Source organism: Sinocyclocheilus rhinocerous, unplaced genomic scaffold (genome assembly GCF_001515625.1).
Source record: "Sinocyclocheilus rhinocerous isolate Xijiao unplaced genomic scaffold, SAMN03320098_v1.1 scaffold2835, whole genome shotgun sequence".
Lineage (NCBI taxonomy): Eukaryota > Metazoa > Chordata > Actinopteri > Cypriniformes > Cyprinidae > Sinocyclocheilus > Sinocyclocheilus rhinocerous.
In genome coordinates, this window is record NW_015664204.1 from 121769 (window position 1) to 140323 (window position 18555).

An 18555-nucleotide genomic window follows, 5' to 3' on the forward strand; every position below is an offset into this window, starting at 1 on the left:
GAAAAATTATATAAAATATATTTTTTAATACAGAAAATAGTCCATAATTTAGATATGAAAATTAATTAGTAACATGAAATACACTCAAAATGCAAAATATTAAAGAAAAAACATTACTGAAATATAGTAGGCCTACATTAATTTCACAAAAATAAAATTATTACATGATTATGCCTCCGGTCAGTTTTGACTGTGAACAATACAAGCGTGACTCCCAAATAAACAAGAGGGTTCAATTTAGCAAAAGTAAGTGAATCTGAATCCAGCAAAGAGCCACACTCACACTCACACACACACATACACACACACTCTCTCACACACACAGACACACACACACACACTCTCTCTCTCTTTGTGCTTAGTCTTTGAACTTTCCCAGGACAGAAGAAACTGGACTGAACTTCTAATGGATCTGTTCAGAGTTTTACAGTTTTTTACAATAATTTTTGCATTAATAACAGAACCTTCATGTCATTTTTCAAAACTCTAGACATCAGTGTTGGGGGTAACGCATTACAAGTAACGCGAGTTACGTAATCAGATTACTTTTTTCAAGTAACTAGTAAAGTAACGCATTTTAAATGTTAAACAACACAAATATCCTTTATGTATTTAATCCCATTCTATTTGCTTCTGACCTTCGATGATCCAGTTCAACCGTACTAATAAGCACAAATTACTCGACAAACATTTGTGTGTCTTTTTTTATTGCTGAAGTGTGTTAAATTTCTTCTTCTGCATTCTACTGACAAATCCACAAGACAGGGTTGATGAAAACATAGAAATGCAGTGAGGAACAATCCAGTTGACAGTTTATTGTATGCCTACTGAAGTTTTTTCTTATCTTTTTTTCTTATCTATTTTTTTCTTATTTAAATTTTTTTGAAAGTGATCTTCTCTGTTATAATCTACAGCACAAGCGCCTGATGCTCCTCTGGAATAAATGCAGGACAAATCTCATCAAAACAATATCCTCAGCTTAACAAATGCCTTTTATTTTCAGCTCCCCTTAAATGATGGTTGATGATGATGATAATACTCGTATGTGAACTAATATAGTCGCTCAGCGGTGATCAACATGACAACCAGCTCGTTTTCAAACGCTTGTGTGGGGTGTTTGGATGTTTCCCGCTGTCAAGCGATTGTGAAAGAGAGTATTTCCATGAAAAGGTTTTTTTCTGAGAGCTTTTATTCCCAAACTCCCAGCGAGGATCCGCTGCTCTTCAGATCTCAGACGCTTCTTGTCTCTGAGGAGAATCAAAGACATTCTCAGCAGAAGAGAGCGCGTTATTTATTTATTTAGACATTAAACTGCAGTGGAGAAACAGGAGAAACAGGAGAAACGGCCTCAGGGTTCACAGTATATATATATATGTACTGCTGCAGAATCTGGTTTGTAACTGCAGCTTTGATTTCACACGTTTGGACAAAATGCTCCACAGTAAGTGTCCAAGAGAGCTATAGCTTCTGCAGGACACATCTGTAATATTTCTGAATTAATCATCAGATTCTCAGACTGAGAGTGTGAAACATTCAGAGACACGATCAAAATCAACCTTCACTAAAAACCAATGAAATGATCTGAAGTTCACACTCTGTGCTGAAAGACACTAACGGTTTACATCATTACAGTCTGATGTCTTCAGTCACATGTGAGGATGATGATGATGATGATGGTGGGAATGTGAATCTGATGATGTTTGTTTTGAAGGGAATATTAAAGCATCTTCCTCTCGAGGACATTCCTCCTCCTCCTCGTGTACATGTCAGACTGACCTCTGTGCAGCCACAGGCTCAATGAAGAAAGATCTGTGTGTGTGAGTTTCTGTGTGTGTGAGTCTGTATGTGTGTGAGTCTGTGTGTGTTTCAGTAAATTAACAGTGCTAACTGAGTGGACGCATGGTCTTTGATATCAATGATATCAATAAAAATAAAATTGCGTGTGTATGTGTGTGTGTGTGTGTGTGCGTGTGTGTGAAGGTTAAAGACACTGATGCTAATGACCTCTGACCCCACTCCAGTGTTTGTCCATCTGGTTGTTATCACAGTAACGAGTGGCTCACTCTCCGTTCACTGCACTGTAATGATGTTTGTCTGCAGTTTTCTCAATGAATGCTGATTAGTTGTGATTGAATTTGATTTATTAATCAGCATGTAATTCATTTGGTTAATCGGTTGACATTCCTCGTCATATCAGGAGAAGCTAACAGGAAACACAGTGAGGTCACTTCCTGTAATTGCAGGCACTGATCGGGATGAAGATGTTCTCTCTACTTTGAACTCCAACGTTCCCGACAATATTAAATGTTGCCAGGACAGAAATATTTAAACAATTGGACTGGAACTATAAACAGACGGCTGAAGCTGATTATATAATGTGGACATAGTTTTTCGCAGCATGTGCGTCTCTTTTGTATGCGTTCCTCCTGAATGCACAGGAACAGGAAACAGCCCGCGGTTACGGAGCAAGAGCCGCTTGGTAACGGATGGATGGACAGATGGAGGAATAAATCTCTTCTCTCATTCCATGACAAACTACATCCCACTGGCTGCAGATTAATAAATGCATTTGGAAAGGAAAATATTATTTCCTGTCATAAATGACTGATTATTGGAGTATGTTTTACAAGAGAATATTATTTCAGTTCTACTTTGAAATTTCACATTTAATTCAGTGTTACTTGCTGTTTCTTTGTAATTATTTGTGAAATTTACTAGCAATTTCTTAAAGGGGTCATATGATGCTGCTAAAAAGAACATTATTTTGTGGTAAATACAATAGTGTTTTTGAACCATACTATAGTGTATTATACTGTGTAAATATATAGTATTTACAACACTTTGTTAATGAATACTACAGCATACTGTATAGTGAACGGATAAACTGTAATAAATACTGTAGTATACTTTAGTTTTTACTACGGTAAACTGTAGTGTATTGTAATATAATATACCCTATAGATGTAGAAAACCTAGTACAGTATTGGGTAAAGTAATTTGTTTATATTACTATAGTTGTTATCAGAGATGTTCACAAATCTTTAACCTGGAGTCAGAGTCGAGTCTCATGTCATTTAATGGCTCACTAAAAAAATCCCATTCATAATCCTCATGTATTGAAATCTTACTATTATATCACAAAATATATGATCTATGATCTGCTTTGTAAAAAAAAGAGGTGTTAAGATGTAAGGTTAATGTACATCCAGCCTGTTACTTATATGTTTTAATCCATTACCATGTTCAAAACAGTTTTTCTGTAATCAAATTCTATAATAAGAGTCCGATCTAACATGACACATAAGGAAATATTTGACACAGATATTACAAAACCATACAAATAAAGTATTTATTTATGATATAAGTCAGGGGTATTCAATTAAAGTTCCAAGAGGCACAGCCTCTATATTTTCTTCCAAGCAAAGGTCCAGACGAAAACAAACAAAAAAATCTAAATAAATCAATATATTTTTACATGTACTGTATTTTTACATTTAGATACATGCCATGTGACAAAAAAAAAATACTGTTTCTGTTCAGGGTTTTCCTCCTGAAATCTATACTATTTTAATATTTTACTGAAAAGCCATATCTAGCCTACTAAAAACAATGTAGCTACAATAACCAAAACGTTCTCATCTTTAGCAGAAAATAAAGATAACTAACAGTTTCAAAGTTTAAGTTCCATCCTAGCCATCGAACAACAAGTTTCCCAATTATAATTAGGCCTATATATATATATATATATATATATATATATATACATACATACATACATTAATGTTCTTAGCCTAAATATTAATAATGCTAACTGTAGATCAGAAACGTCTTTTCACGTCTGGATTAAATAGTCAGAGTCCTAGGTTATAGATAGATAAATAGATAGTAAGAAAAATAACTATATTTGCAGCATTGCTGTTTTCTGCTGTTTTAGTGAATCTGTAATTTTGTGTTTCTGTTGCTGTTAAAATAACCGCGTCATCCGCAGCTCTTGAACTTGGCGCCGGCGAGAGAAAGCACACGGAGCTGAAAGGGCTTGAACAAAGCGCGTTTGGCTTTTGATAAAAATACTAGAGGATATAGCGCTGAAAGATGATTACCATAAACGAGCCTGAGCGCGTGTTATGTGCTCCGCTGCGCTGTTTTGACGCGCTGCTCACTTGCTGTGCTACAGCTCTACAGCTAGCGGTCCGGATGCGGTCATCTGACAATCCAGGTTCATCAGAGAAACTCTTACTCTTCGTTTCCTCACGCTGATCGTTCACAATCAGCAGCGATGGAGAAACATCATCTGCATCGACTACTAAAACCACGTTACATTAACCAACCATGATCGTCATTGAGCTTCAACACAGACAGAGTCTGTTCATGATTCATTCATGAGTCAAACATTCATCTGACTGAACACATGAGGAACAAACCAGAGCCACAGCTGACCTCTATCAATATTATATTCAGCCGTGTCTGTGAGTTTGTGTGTGTGTGCGTGTCTGTGAGTTTGTGTGAGTGTGAGTGTGTGTGTGTCTGTCTGTGTGTGAGTATGTGTCTGTGTGTGTGTGTGTCTGTGAGTTTGTGTGAGTGTGCATGTGTGTGTGTTTGTGTGAGTGTGCATGTGTGTGTGTTTGTGTGTGTGTGTGTGTCTGTGAAGTTTGTGTGAGTGTGAGTGTGAGTGTGTGTCTGTGAGTTTGTGTGAGTGTGAGTGTGAGTGTGTGTCTGTGAGTTTGTGTGAGTGTGAGTGTGAGTGTGTGTCTGTGAGTTTGTGTGAGTGTGAGTGTGAGTGTGTGTCTGTGAGTTTGTGTGAGTGTGAGTGTGAGTGTGTGTCTGTGAGTTTGTGTGAGTGTGAGTGTGAGTGTGTGTCTGTGAGTTTGTGTGAGTGTGAGTGTGAGTGTGTGTCTGTGAGTTTGTGTGTGTGTGTGTGTCTGTGCGTCAGATGCATCATTTCCTGTAACACTGACACAATAGAGACTAATATTAGCAGAACTCAACCTTTATTCCAGAGCTGAGATGCATTTATACTGACGCTGTGCTGCGTGACGAGTAGAAGAACAATCATATTTACTGTATATGTGTTTTTCTGCTCGACAGCAGCAGCGTCTGGATGGAAAGGTGCTGCTGAATCGATGTATTTATTATGAACATTACAGATGAATCACAGCTGTTCAGAATCATTGAGCGAACGAATCATATATGATCCAAAAGTGCTGCATAAATCTGAAAGAAAAAGTGTTAAATATCATTAGATATTGACCTGAAGCTCCTGTTAAAGACAAAAACGACCCATTCCAGCCTGGTCTGAGCTTAAGAACCGCATCAAAATCAACAGTGAAACATGAATCATGAGCTGCTGCGAGTGAATCACATCAACACTTCAGAATGAATCAAACATGAACAGAATAAATCAGATCATTTATTATCTAACAGATAGACAGAGACCCTTTGCTGAAACAGTGCTTGAGTGTCGGATATGAACGTATAATTGATGATTTCAGCAGGAAGGAAGCTCTGATTGATTCTGCGTTCCAGATGAACATCACGTCCTCAATCTGTCCAGTTAAGCTTAGCTCTGTTGTGCTTCTGCGTGAACTTTAGCAGTGTGGGAGTTCTAAAGTAAACAGGAAGTGAGCGCTGGAGGCACTAAAACCTCTCAATCGACTTCCAATAATACACTCCCAACAGAGAGCCTGCTCGCAGCAAAACACACAGACCTACAGGAATATACAGTATATACAGTATATATATGAGGCCTCAATCAAACACTTCAATTTAAGATTTATGTATTTGAATTAAAAACTTACAGCAATGAAACAGGTCAGATTTCTGTAATAGTGTTAATAAACTTTAAATACTGTAAATACACAATAACCAGCTTTATATATTTATCATTAATAAATAAAGTTTGTTTCATATATTTAACTTTATACACTGCAAACAATGATTTTCTTACTTGGATATTTATACTAGAAAACAAGACAAAATACTACTCGCACACACACACACACACACTCACACGCACACAAACATTCTCGCACACTCACACTCACACTCACACACACACACACTCTCTCACACACACACACACGTGCACAAGAATTCTTGAATTAAGATGAATTTACTTTACAAGTAAAATGACAATATATTATGTCTCATTTTCTGAAAAAAAATGATCAAAATTATGTTAATATTTGCTTAAAACAAGCAAACATATCTGCCAATGGGGCAAGAAAAATAATCTTGTTTAGCTTTGAATTAAGATAATTTTCTTACCCCATTGGCAGATATTTTTACTTGTTTTAAGCAAAAGCTTACAAGATTTTGATAATTTGTTCAAAAAACAAGTCTTAATATCTTAAATCATGTTACTTGTCAAGTAAATGCATCTTGAATCAAGAATGTTTAGACATTTATACTAGAAAACAAGACAGAAATACTAAGTAAGAAAATCATTTTTTGCAGTGATATATTTATCATTAATAAATAAAGTTTGTTTCAGTTCAATTCACAGGTAGTCACATCTTCATACTTTTAAACTGAATTTATTTATTCATTTTCACAACGAACAGATTTAAACCGAATCTAAGAAACTGTAATAAACTCTTTTTTAAATATTTAAATAAAATCAAGTAGATGTCAATAGTAAAGGATTTCTTGAGTGACCTGTTTCCTTGACGAATGACTGACAAATATGCATTACGTTCAGTTTATCAGTTTACGTTAAGAAGTTTATTAGTTTATGTTCGAACTGTGAAATCCTAATCGGCGGAATATGTTTTATGCAGTTCAAATACAGAAATGATAAATGTAGGCTGCTGTTCTGCACAGGAGGATAAGAAGTGCTGCAGACTGACGAGGCGACGCTCACAGACGATCAGCATCTCTCCATCAGAACACGTTTGGGGAGCACGGCAGCGGTTCCTGCAGCTCTTTTGGTGAAAATCATAAGCAGGCCACTTCCTCTCATTCATCGGCCGCGCTGGGAAAGACTTTGATATCCTTCCTGCGGCGCGAGCGGCTCTTCTGCAGAACACGAGGCCAGGCGCTTGAGAGCAACTATTGTCTTTTGTTTGTATCTCTAAGTCACACACAATACACGGCTTTCCTTCTCATATAAATAATACCGTCATCCTAAAACCAGCCTGGCCGGATGCTCACTCGAACTCGTTCACATGTCCCGCTTCAGTCGCTTGTGTTTCACAGGAACATGTTGATCACTGAGTCAGAGAAGAAAACTCAAGCTAAAATCACTGGATAAATGAGCCGGCGATGCGTGTCGAGATGATAACGCACCCAACAAAAACCACAAACACGGCAGTGTGAGCTTGACAAATGCTCTAAATCTACGTTATTTAATTAAAACATTAAATAATAGCTGTACAGTGCATGATCCATGTAGTCCTCCTTCCAGAGATCCCGACAGAGCTTCACTCACGCCCTCTATTAGCACTGAATTACAGCTTCTTCATCTTCCCTCGTCACACAGTTTCTGAAAGCTGACACTCAAACAGCAGAAGCACACAGCACATCAGCTGTGAGCGTGTTCTTCATCCACAGACGCTAGGCGAGGATGTCGCTCCGCTTGCTGCACCACACCACCAGCAGCACCATGGCCAGCGTGAGGAAGACGGGCACGAGGATGAGGAGGGTGAGCGTGTGGTCCGGCGGGTCGAGGAACACGTGCTCCAGGCTGCAGTTGGAGAAGAAGTGCTTGTGGATGCTGATGATGAAGCGCTCCACCGCTGGGTTCGGCCAGAAGCAGCCGATGCGCTCGGCGTTCATCTCCGTGCAGAAGGAGAAGACGTGATACTCTCTGAGGAGACAAGCAGAAACCTGATCTGAATAAATGAGCTTTCCATTGATGTATGGTTTGTTAGGATAGGACAATATTTGAAAATCTGGAATCTGAGGGTGCAAAAAAATCTAAATATTGAGAAAATCATCTTTAAAGTTGTTCAAATGAAGTTCTTAGCAATGCATATTACTACTCATAAATTAAGTTTTGATATATTTACGGTAGGACATTTACTAAATATGTTCATGGAACATGATCTTTACTTAATATCCTAATGATTTTTGGCATAAAAGAAAAATGTATAATTTTGACCCATACAATGTATTGTTGGCTATTGCTACAAATATACCCCAGCGACTTAACACTGCTTTTGTGCTGCAGGGACACATGTGATGGAGAAATTCAGGTCGTTTTCTTTCACAGCAATCAGTGCATCACTCATTTCCTTCAGGACGTCAGCCAGAGAAACGGCTCATATTCAGTGTTTAATGACTCTTTTCAAACAAATCTTTCCGATTAGCCGGAGTTCTGCCCGTGACACGCTAATAAAGTTCTTTGCTCTTCATCTTCACTGAGACGCAGATGAACAGAATTTACATCACAATACCAAAGCACACTTCCTCACACAATCCTCCTGATCGACGTCCAGAACACAAGATATTAATACTGGCACAAAGAACATGAAACCTGATTCTGAGGATCATGAAGAAGCTTTGCATTGGGATATCTTCATGACAATTAAACACATTCAGACTCTTCTTTGAGACACTACAGGCGAAACCAGCGTGTTTTCATGCACTGCTAAAGTTCTGCTGTATTTCTCTCTTTTCTCAGACTAGAGGAAAGAAAACATCCAAAATACACATTTAAACGTTTACTTTATTGCACTTTCTCAATTTGCGTCTGTAGATTACAATTACAATCCATATCTTTAAAGAGTTTTTTCTCTTTACAGTTTTATTCCTCTCTATATTCTGAAGGGTTGTTCATATTTCATTCACACTGATTTATAAACATTTCACTCCTAAAAACATGGTGAAAATGTGTTTGTTTTCTGTCTGTTGACAGTATTTTCTGATTGTGATCGTATCAGCCGTTAGTAAAGAGCTCATCTGGGACCGCAGCACTCACTATCTGTCATCAGCAACCATCTTCAGCAAAAACACACCTGCTGTCCCATCTGCTGATGTTATCATGGAGAAAAACCTCCACCAGACCAGAGAAACGCTGATCTGCTGAGCAGAAGACAGTGAGACACAGCGAGACAGTCTGAGACGCGTCTGAGCAGGTCAGTCTCCAGTGAAATACTGGACCTCAGTGACTGAATAAATGAAGTTAAAGAGGTTCATGAAGGTTTCCTGTGATTAGTATGCAAATGAGCGGCTGTGTGTGAGCTGTGATTGGTCCCTGCTGACACCTGCAGGCTCTTTCCTCCAGAGTCTGGGAAAACAGTCCCGCTCAGGATCTCAGTAATTGGGTTCATGTTGTGACCCGTCTAATCGTCTGTCTTAATAAAGCGTCCAGCGGTGAACCTAATGGTGTGCGAGTGAGTCGTGGGTCACTGATGTTCACCAGCGTCCAGCTCAAACCCTCGTTTCTGATTATTATTATTGTTTTGATGGTGTTTGAGTCACTCATCACTGGAACTAGAGCTCTGCAGACGTGAATGATTCCTCACAGCTGTGTGTTGCTGTTACTAGTCATCAGAGGCAAAAAACATTTAGTGTATTATACGTTTTCTGAAATGTTATTTTTAAATATGCAAATTAGGCATTCTCTAATTAAATATGCACTAATTTGCACACATTTCCAGAACATACATCTGATTATTGGATAAAAGTCAAGTTCATAATTTGTGTTTGATTTTGTTGTCATATTAGAGTTAAAGGTTTTTCTAGAGGGGATTCTGAATTTCTCTTTTTGTCCATAAATCAAAAAAATACTGTCAACAGAGTTTTTTTTTCAGGAGTGAAATGTTGTATAAATCAGTGTGAATGAAATATGTACAAACAATCAGAATATACACTGCAGAAAATGATTTTCTAACTTAGTATTTTTGTCTAGTTTTCTAGTATAAATGTCTAAACATTCTTGAATCAATATGCATTTACTTGTCAAGTAAAATGACTTAAGATATTAAGACTTGTTTTTGTTTTTTTTAATTATCAACATTATGTTAGTTTTTGCTTAAAACAAGCAAAAATATCTGCCAATGAAAAAAAGAAAAATAATCTTAATTCAAAGCTAAACAAGAGTATTTTTCTTGGCCCATTGGCAGATATTTTTGCTTGTTTTAAGCAAAAACTAACATAATTTTGATAATTTTTGCAGAAAATAAGACATATCTTAAGTCATTTTACTTGTCAAGTAAATTCATCTTGATTCAAGAATTCTTAGTATTTTGTCTTGTTTTCTAGTATAAATGTCCAAGTAAGAAAATCATTTTTTTCAGTGTGGAGAGGAATAAAACTAAAGAGAAAAAAACTCTTTAAAGATATGGATTGTAATTGAAATCTATAGACAAAAACAGATAAAGTGCAATAAAATAAACACTTAATGTGTAGTTGAATGTTTTCTTTGCATTACTCTGAAAGAAAAGACATGATATGGAAGCAAAAACTGAGCAGTGCATGAAAACACACTGGTTTTGCCTTATTCTGAATAAATACTGTCCATTTTAAAGACATGATCTGGACATGTGAAGGTCACTGTCATCTCAAGAGTGAATGTGGTCAGAACCGCTGGCTTCTGTTCCAGATAAACATGTAAACAGTGTTGTGCTTCTGGTTTATCAACATCTGACCGGCTGACGAGTGTCAAACACTCCTCGAGTCTCTGGAAGGAGCTCAAGATCAGTGTGAACTGTGAGTTCCTGGAACGTCTTCAAGAATAAACATCTGCAGATCACAGATTCATCAATCACAGCGGAGCATTTACAAACACACGCAGCAGATCATTGAGTCTGTGAGAACCGTTTAACTACTCAACTAGTTACCCGTCCGAGTCCTCACAGCACAAATACAGCAGAACGCAGTGTGTTTCAGAGTCTAACACTCTCCAGTGTCGCGTCATTCATCATATTTAAGTGGATGATGATCCAGATATATTGATCTTCAAATCAGCCTCATAAAAGTGACGGGAAGCGTCTCATTACGCTCAATTACTTCAATCAGAAATGTTGAACTGCATTGATCTGAATAATGGTTCTATTGTTTTCTGTAGAGCTGCTTACAGCTAAAATTGGATTTGTTTCATAATTTATGAATTCTACAACATTAACAATGTATTTTCCTGTTTATTACTGTGAAGATGCTTTGAATCGATCTGAATTGCATAAAGCGCTGTAGAAATAAATGTGACTTGACTTATGAATTGAAAAAGAAACACAAACACACAAATACTCTCTCTCACACACAGGCTCGTTAATGTTTAATTAAGCTGGACTCATTAAGTTGAGTGACTCTTGTATTTGTATAGATTGGAGAGTAAAGTGCTGTAGAGGATGATGATGAGGATGGTGATTCACCTGATGAAGTGCGTGAGGTTGCATCTGTCGTCTGGATGGACGTGATTCATGTCGCTGCTGAATCGTTCTCCGCATCTCTCCATCTCCAGCAGCAGGAGCGTCTGATTGCACTGCAGGAGCCGCGGCCGCTGGGTGAACAATTGATCAGCGCCGTCTGCGTCTGAAGAGACAGAGCATCAGTCTACATGCTGAGAGACACAACTGAGACACGACTGAGACATGATTGAGACACGTCTGAGACATGATTAAAACACGACTGAGACATGACTAAAACATGACAGAGACAGAGCATCAGTCCACATGCTGAGAGACACAACTGAGACACGACTGAGACATGATTGAGACACGTCTGAGACATGATTAAAACACGACTGAGACATGACTAAAACATGACAGAGACAGAGCATCAGTCCACATGCTGAGAGACACAACTGAGACACGACTGAGACATGATTGAGACACGTCTGAGACATGATTAAAACACGACTGAGACATGACTAAAACATGACAGAGACAGAGCATCAGTCCACATGCTGAGAGACACAACTGAGACACGACTGAGACATGATTGAGACACGTCTGAGACATGATTAAAACACGACTGAGACATGACTAAAACATGACAGAGACAGAGCATCAGTCCACATGCTGAGAGACACAACTGAGACACGACTGAGACACAACTGAGATTTGACTGAGACATGACTGAGACACGACTGAAACATGACTGAGACATGACTGAGACATGACTGAGACACAACTGAGTCATGACTGAGATTTGACTGAGACACGACTGAGACACGACTGAGACATGACTGAGACACGACTGAGACATGACTGAGACATGACTGAGACACAACTGAGTCATGACTGAGATTTGACTGAGACATGACTGAGACACGACTGAGACACGACTGAGACACGACTGAGACACGACTGAGTCATGACTGAGATTTGACTGAGACACGACTGAGACATGACTGAGACACGACTGAGACATGACTGAGACATGACAAAGATTTGACTGAGACATGACTATTTGAGACATGACACAATTGAGAGATGATTAAGACATGACTGAGACATGACTTTGACACACGACTAAAACATGACTGAGACATGAGAGACACTCACCTGATAAACCTCTCGTCATCAGCATGTTCACTGCTAAAACAAAAAGAGTTTCATGATTAGGACCCAGATATAACTAGATTCATATCTGATTCATATCATATTCATATATCTTTATTTTAGGGAAGAAAAATACTATTATGAACCACATTTCAATTGAATTTATTCCATAGTTATTGAACTGAATAATTTCAACACTGAACTCTACTATGGTCTTCTGCAGAGCTGCTTATAGCTGAAATTGAATTTGTTTCATAAATTTGCAGCATTAACACTGTTATTTTCCTGTTTATTTCTGTGAAGATGCAATCTGTATCGAATCAAGACCTCTAGAAATAACGATGACTTGACTTAAAACAATTTACAACCATGGCTGTATTTTAAACCCACATCAAACTCACCAAGTACATTTATACATTATATTACTTATATATTATACAGTTAGATCACACAACAAGACTTGTTTAGTTAACCAGTTTCCCCAGAATCCTCATGCGAGTTGAGCAGCACTTTTGTTCTGGTGAAAAGTGTGTGTCAGTGTTATTCCAGCATCTAAAGCAGCCTGCAGCAGCATGTGAATGGATCTGGTGTTCTGCAGGGCTGTCAGTCCGTCCCTGAGGAGACGCATGAATATTAAGCACTGCAGACAGACGGCGGGACGTGCATGCTAACGGCACATGTTAACGGCGCATGCGAGCACAGATCCCTCATGCACATCAACTCAAACTGTGTTCAGAGACGTTAATACAGGCCCCAATAGAGTCCCAACTCAACAATATCATACCGCCGCTGCTTCATTTCTGAGAGCTCTGAAAGACAATCTTGCATTTATATTAGGTAATAAAGCCATAAAGATCCAACAGATCCAGTGACTTCAACCTCACATTTAAAGTCTGATGAAAGTATGATGTTTCTAAATCTTTATCACATTTGCACTTGTGTTCGGTTCAAACATCATGTCAGTTCTTCTTGTAATACAGCGCACGAGTCTAATGGTCTGCGTGAAGATATCAGACATCAGATGAACGAGTCGCAATGTGTCACCAGTTCAGGCCTTAAAAACACTTAAATTTAGCTAAATTTAGCGGCTTCCTGCATCCGGACACAGACGCGAGCACCGTGATAATGTTCAAAGGCTTCAAGGAGCTGCTGAGTTTCCCTGGAGAAGCTCTGAGACGCTGTCCATCATCGGAGCAGGGCATTCTGGGATCAGGACTGGCTTAAACGGTCCAGACACTAAAACACTCTCTGTTTGGTTCAGGCGATTCATTCAGAGACGAGACACACCGTACTCTAGCAAAAGATGTAAATGTCAAACACCAAACACACTCGGACCTGAACATCATCAATTACACATATATTTTAGTGCTGTCAAAATTAGCGCATTAATGCAGGCAATTAATTTTTCCAGTTTGACGGGGTTTACAATTTTTAATGCAGTTAACGCAGGGGTGGGGCTAGGGTTAGACACAGAATGTCTTTACGAGCACATCAAACAGGAGAACTTGCTCCACTTCGTCTCAAACGAGCGTGGAAACACACGGTACAGGTGACGAGGTGCTTCAGTAGAACATCAGTGAACTGTGGTCAGATGAGATGTTGTCAGGCCATATGCCAGTAAACACTAATTTTCTCGCTGTAGCCTGTATAATTTCATATTAAAGCGCGGATGAAACTACGAGCGTGCATGTCAGATCCGCGTCACGTTCAGCAGCGGCAGCTCTTAAAGTAATAGCAGCCAAATAATCTAATAACCAGCTGCTGTGATGTCTGTTCATCAAAGAACAAAAGAAAAAAGAGGAAATCAATAACTATTGTAGCTTTAAGGATTCATCTATATTTAATTTAGAATTTAGTGTTTGACAACTTTATTCAGTTTCTGTATATAAGGGCACAGGTAGCTAAATATGACATTTATTATAATGGGTTTATATGAAGATTGTTTTAAGTTCAGTTCACTTAAATTAGCTGTTATTTTTTAAAGTCTAATAAATGTTAAAATTAATAGCTCTCAATTATACTGTAATGTTGGATGGATAAATATTAGGGGGAAAAAAGTTCATAGAGACATCAGTACACATACTGGCCTTCAGTCATAAAAAAGACGCCATTAAACGAATAATAAAAATATGCTGTCTTTATGTTGTTTCTACATTAATTTGATGATTGTGAAATTATTGCAATATAAACGTATATTTAAAAACTTTAATGTTAGGTGAGATTAATCGCGATTAATTTCAGAAAAAAATTGTACGATTAATTAGTTAATTTTTTTTAATTGATTGATAGCACTAATACATTTCCATCAATTCGGATTAAACACTTTTAACATCAACAATCTAATAAAATTAATGTGATCATATTTGTCAGTCATACATCAGTGAAACTGAACAATGAACAATGCACTCAAATCATGACAGTTTATTATTAACTATCTGATTGTGTTTAAATCATATTTTCAGAATGCATTTATTCAAAATAATTCAAAATAATAATAATATTTAGTTCAACGCTTCAATGAACTGTTCCACTTCAGAAAGTCATGTTTTTCTGCATATTATTTCATATGTCAGGGTTAATGTGAATATATTTGCCATTCAGCTTCGTTTGATGCTCATGATGAGAATGTAAAGACTCTCTTATATTCACCTGCTGCTGTTTCTCTGCCGCCTGAAATAAACCATCGGCCTTCATCAGCAATCAAAACAACTCTAGTTAAACGAGCTCTTCACAAACGAGCTTCACATTCAAGAGTTTATGGAATCAGTAATATCTCTGCTCCTCCATTCACTTCTGTAATTATAATGTTTCTTTGCACGATATTGATGTTTATATAAAAACGAATGAGCTGACGAGGTTATAATGTGCGTTCTCATGGCAACGGCTCCGTCCACTCAGAGCAAAAACACAACGAGAGCTATTAAACCGGGTAATTATTTGATGATAAAACCAGCATTAGTGTGTGTGTGTGTGTGTGTGTGATGTGGGTGAATCACAGCAATGTAATGGTCATTCTGAATGACTGTCACACACAGTAACGAGACACGCTCACTAATGACAGCGGCTGATGGTGCTGCTAGATCACAGCCTCAATTAAATCTGGAATTAAAGGTGTTTCTGCGCTTCCTAATGGAACTGCGTCCAATTTGCCTTCGCAATTTCCTCCCAGTCACTTCAGGTTAGTGTTGAAGAGCCGGTGCTGAATGTCTGCTCGTTCACACAACCATCGCCAGGCTGCTCTTAATCACTGATGGATCTTAATTAAACACGCCTGTGCGTTTAGCAGGTGCTTTTATCCAGAGAGTCTTCAGTGAGTGAATCAAACCCACGAGCAGCGCTGGCTTTCACATGCGAGTCAAAGAATATACAGCGTTTAAACTGGCCACAGCTATACTAGACATACTACAAAAAGTGATTTTTAAAAGTTGTAAATAAAACAAAGGTTATTTCAGTTTGCCTACTTCAAAATTTCAGTGTGCTGCTTGCCATTTCTTTGTATTTATTTGTGAAATGTTCTATCAGTGAAAGCTGTATAAGTAAAGACACAATGACAGGATGAACATGCTCGTGTGGAAGAGCGTAAAACACAACAAGGTCAAAAGGTCAAAGCTCAGATGAAAAGGTCAGAGAGGGAAAAGTGCATTCAGAGAGCATGATGGGAAATATCACAGACAGACCCAGAACTGAGGAACAGGAAGGTGTCTGATAACGACCAAATAAATATCATTATAATATCAGTCAACACTAGAATTTTCTAGAATTTTTTTTTTAGAAAATTGTAAGGACTGGTTTACAGTTGTTTTTTTACACGGAAAATCTTTCCTCGTCACAGTTTCTGAAAGCTGACACTCAAACAGCAGAAGCACACACCAAACCTACAAAACCAGACACTAATTCTCAGCCTTTGACTCAGTTTTTAATTTCATAAAACACTTTTTGCTAAACACAACACACAATTCTCTATGTAACACACACAAATCTAACAGGAATTAATATTATGGCAAAGGTGTTTGCAAATGTTTGCTTTTGAGATGTGTTTGTGATATTTTGAATGCAGTGCTTTGTTTTGCAAGAGATGCGAGGCGTTTTGCATTGTTTGTGCAATTCTTGGATTTGTGTGTAAAGTTTTGAAAAAAAGAGGCAAAGTTTTGAAAATGTGTGTGAGTAGCTGAAAAAAACTGTAAGTTATCATTCATATGAGATATTTCAGGTATTTTATATCTTTCATGCTGCTTGCTACACACTGCAAAGTTCAGTCAGTGATTACAACTGTAATGAAATATTTTATTGAATCTGAAAATGCAATGAATCACATAGAGATAAACAGAAACGGACAAAACTAAAAATCTGATATGTCATAACAGATCTGTCTTGCAGTGTAAATGCAAACTAACAGACCTGCCACTTTTTATTTCACATCTTTCTTTGTTCTTCATTTTATTACCATTTTTTCTCTTCTAAAGCAAAGGCTACATCATTTACTCAGTTATTAATGATAATGATCAATTATAACCCATGTCATTTTTTAATACTTCTTGTTTTCAATAGTTTTTGTATGGTACCAAATTTGGTACTGAAAAATGTGACATTTTACCTATAGTGGTAATGACCAATATTTAGAATTAGTTCAAATTTTCTTTTTTCATTTTAATTATAATCAAAATTTTGTTGTGTTTTTATTCATTTTTAATCTAGTTTTAGTCATTTGGTCCATCAAGACAAACTGAATGAAAATTAGAAATATTGCCTTGGCAAACAGATGAAGGAAAATATGTTTAAGTTTTTTATATTCTATTTTATATTAGGTAAAGTTAGTTGTATCTGAAGTAATGCGAGTTTATGTGTGGAGTACAGCAGGTGCGGAGGAGCATCAGACACACAGAGCTCTGGAGGATTCGTGAGTCACATCAGATTCATCAGAACATGAACACACCAGCACTAGTGTCAGTCATCATCAGATCCGCTCGCTCCAGCCTTCAATTACACACACACACACACACACTCACTCACACACACACACACACACACACACACACACACACACACACACTCACACACACACACACTCTGGTTTATGCTACATTGTGAGGATCAAATGTCTCCACAAGAATAGTAACACCTGAAATTTTTGACATTGTGGGGTCCGTCCTGCAGTCCTCACGAGGGAAAAAAAAAAATTTAAAATAGTAAATGATGTTTATCTGAAAGTGTAAGAATGCAAACAGGTTTTCTGTAAGGGGTAGGTTTAGGGTTAGGGGATAGAAGATATTGTTTGGTCAGTATAAAAGTAATAGAAGTCTATGGAAAGTCTCCACAATTCACAGAAACAAACGTGTGTGTGTGTGAGAGAGAGAGAGAGAGAGAGTGTGTGTGAGTGTGTGTGTGCGTGTGTGTGTGTGTGTGTGTGTGTGTGCGGGTCACCGCTGCTTTCTCAACACTGGCAGCACACGCGTGTATTTGCTAACCCATCAGCGCAACTCCATGTGTGTCACAACACACGTCTGACTCTGAACCTCAGCACAGATACTGAATCAGATCAGACGAAATCTTTCATCAGCCGAATATTCACCTGAACTCTTACTTAGATTTCAGTTCATACTGCATTTATCAATACATTCACATTCACGCTTCTCTGAAGACAGTCAGTGGTCACATGAAAAGCAGATAAACTAATAAAATGTTTCATCTTTCTTAGTGCTTTATTTTGATTTATTTTATTTATAAAATTAGCATTTTACATTTTTATGATTTCATTCATTATTAGCTTTTCATCTACTTACAAACCACAGTTTGAGAAACACAGACCTTCTGGTGTTCAGAGGAGCTGAATGAATGAACGAATGAATCTTCTTTTGTGTTCCAAATCAGAAAGAAGTCCCTTTAAAGACGTCTAGATGACAGATAAAACATCTAAATGAACATTATCACACACACACACACACACACACTGCTGGAGTCGATTGAGTGTGTCTAGATCTTCTGTGAAGCTTGGACTCCTGATGAGAGTGAATCACATTTAACTTTCCAAATGCAGTAACACAACAGATGAAAGAGACACTCATTTCTCATGACCACTCACACACACTCACACTCACACACACACACACACACA

General features: G+C 37.8%; 1 protein-coding gene across 3 annotated transcripts in view; it reads right to left on the minus strand.

Annotated features, from left to right (window-relative positions):
* Positions 1-6475: 6475 nt before the first annotated feature.
* Positions 6476-18555, minus strand: part of LOC107729947 (receptor activity-modifying protein 3-like) — a 16106-nt gene continuing 4026 nt past the window's right edge. Inside the window, exons 2-4 of one of the 3 annotated variants that reach the window (XM_016540688.1) lie at positions 12447-12476; positions 11313-11472; positions 6476-7804 (exon numbers count right to left, since the gene is read on the minus strand). In XM_016540688.1, the coding sequence (XP_016396174.1) occupies positions 7552-7804; positions 11313-11472; positions 12447-12476 (443 nt within the window). In that variant the 3' untranslated portion in view covers positions 6476-7551. Of the gene's footprint in view, positions 7805-11312; positions 11473-12446; positions 12480-18555 lie in introns of all 3 variants that reach the window. The other 2 variants (XM_016540687.1, XM_016540689.1) reach the window with 2 other exon arrangements.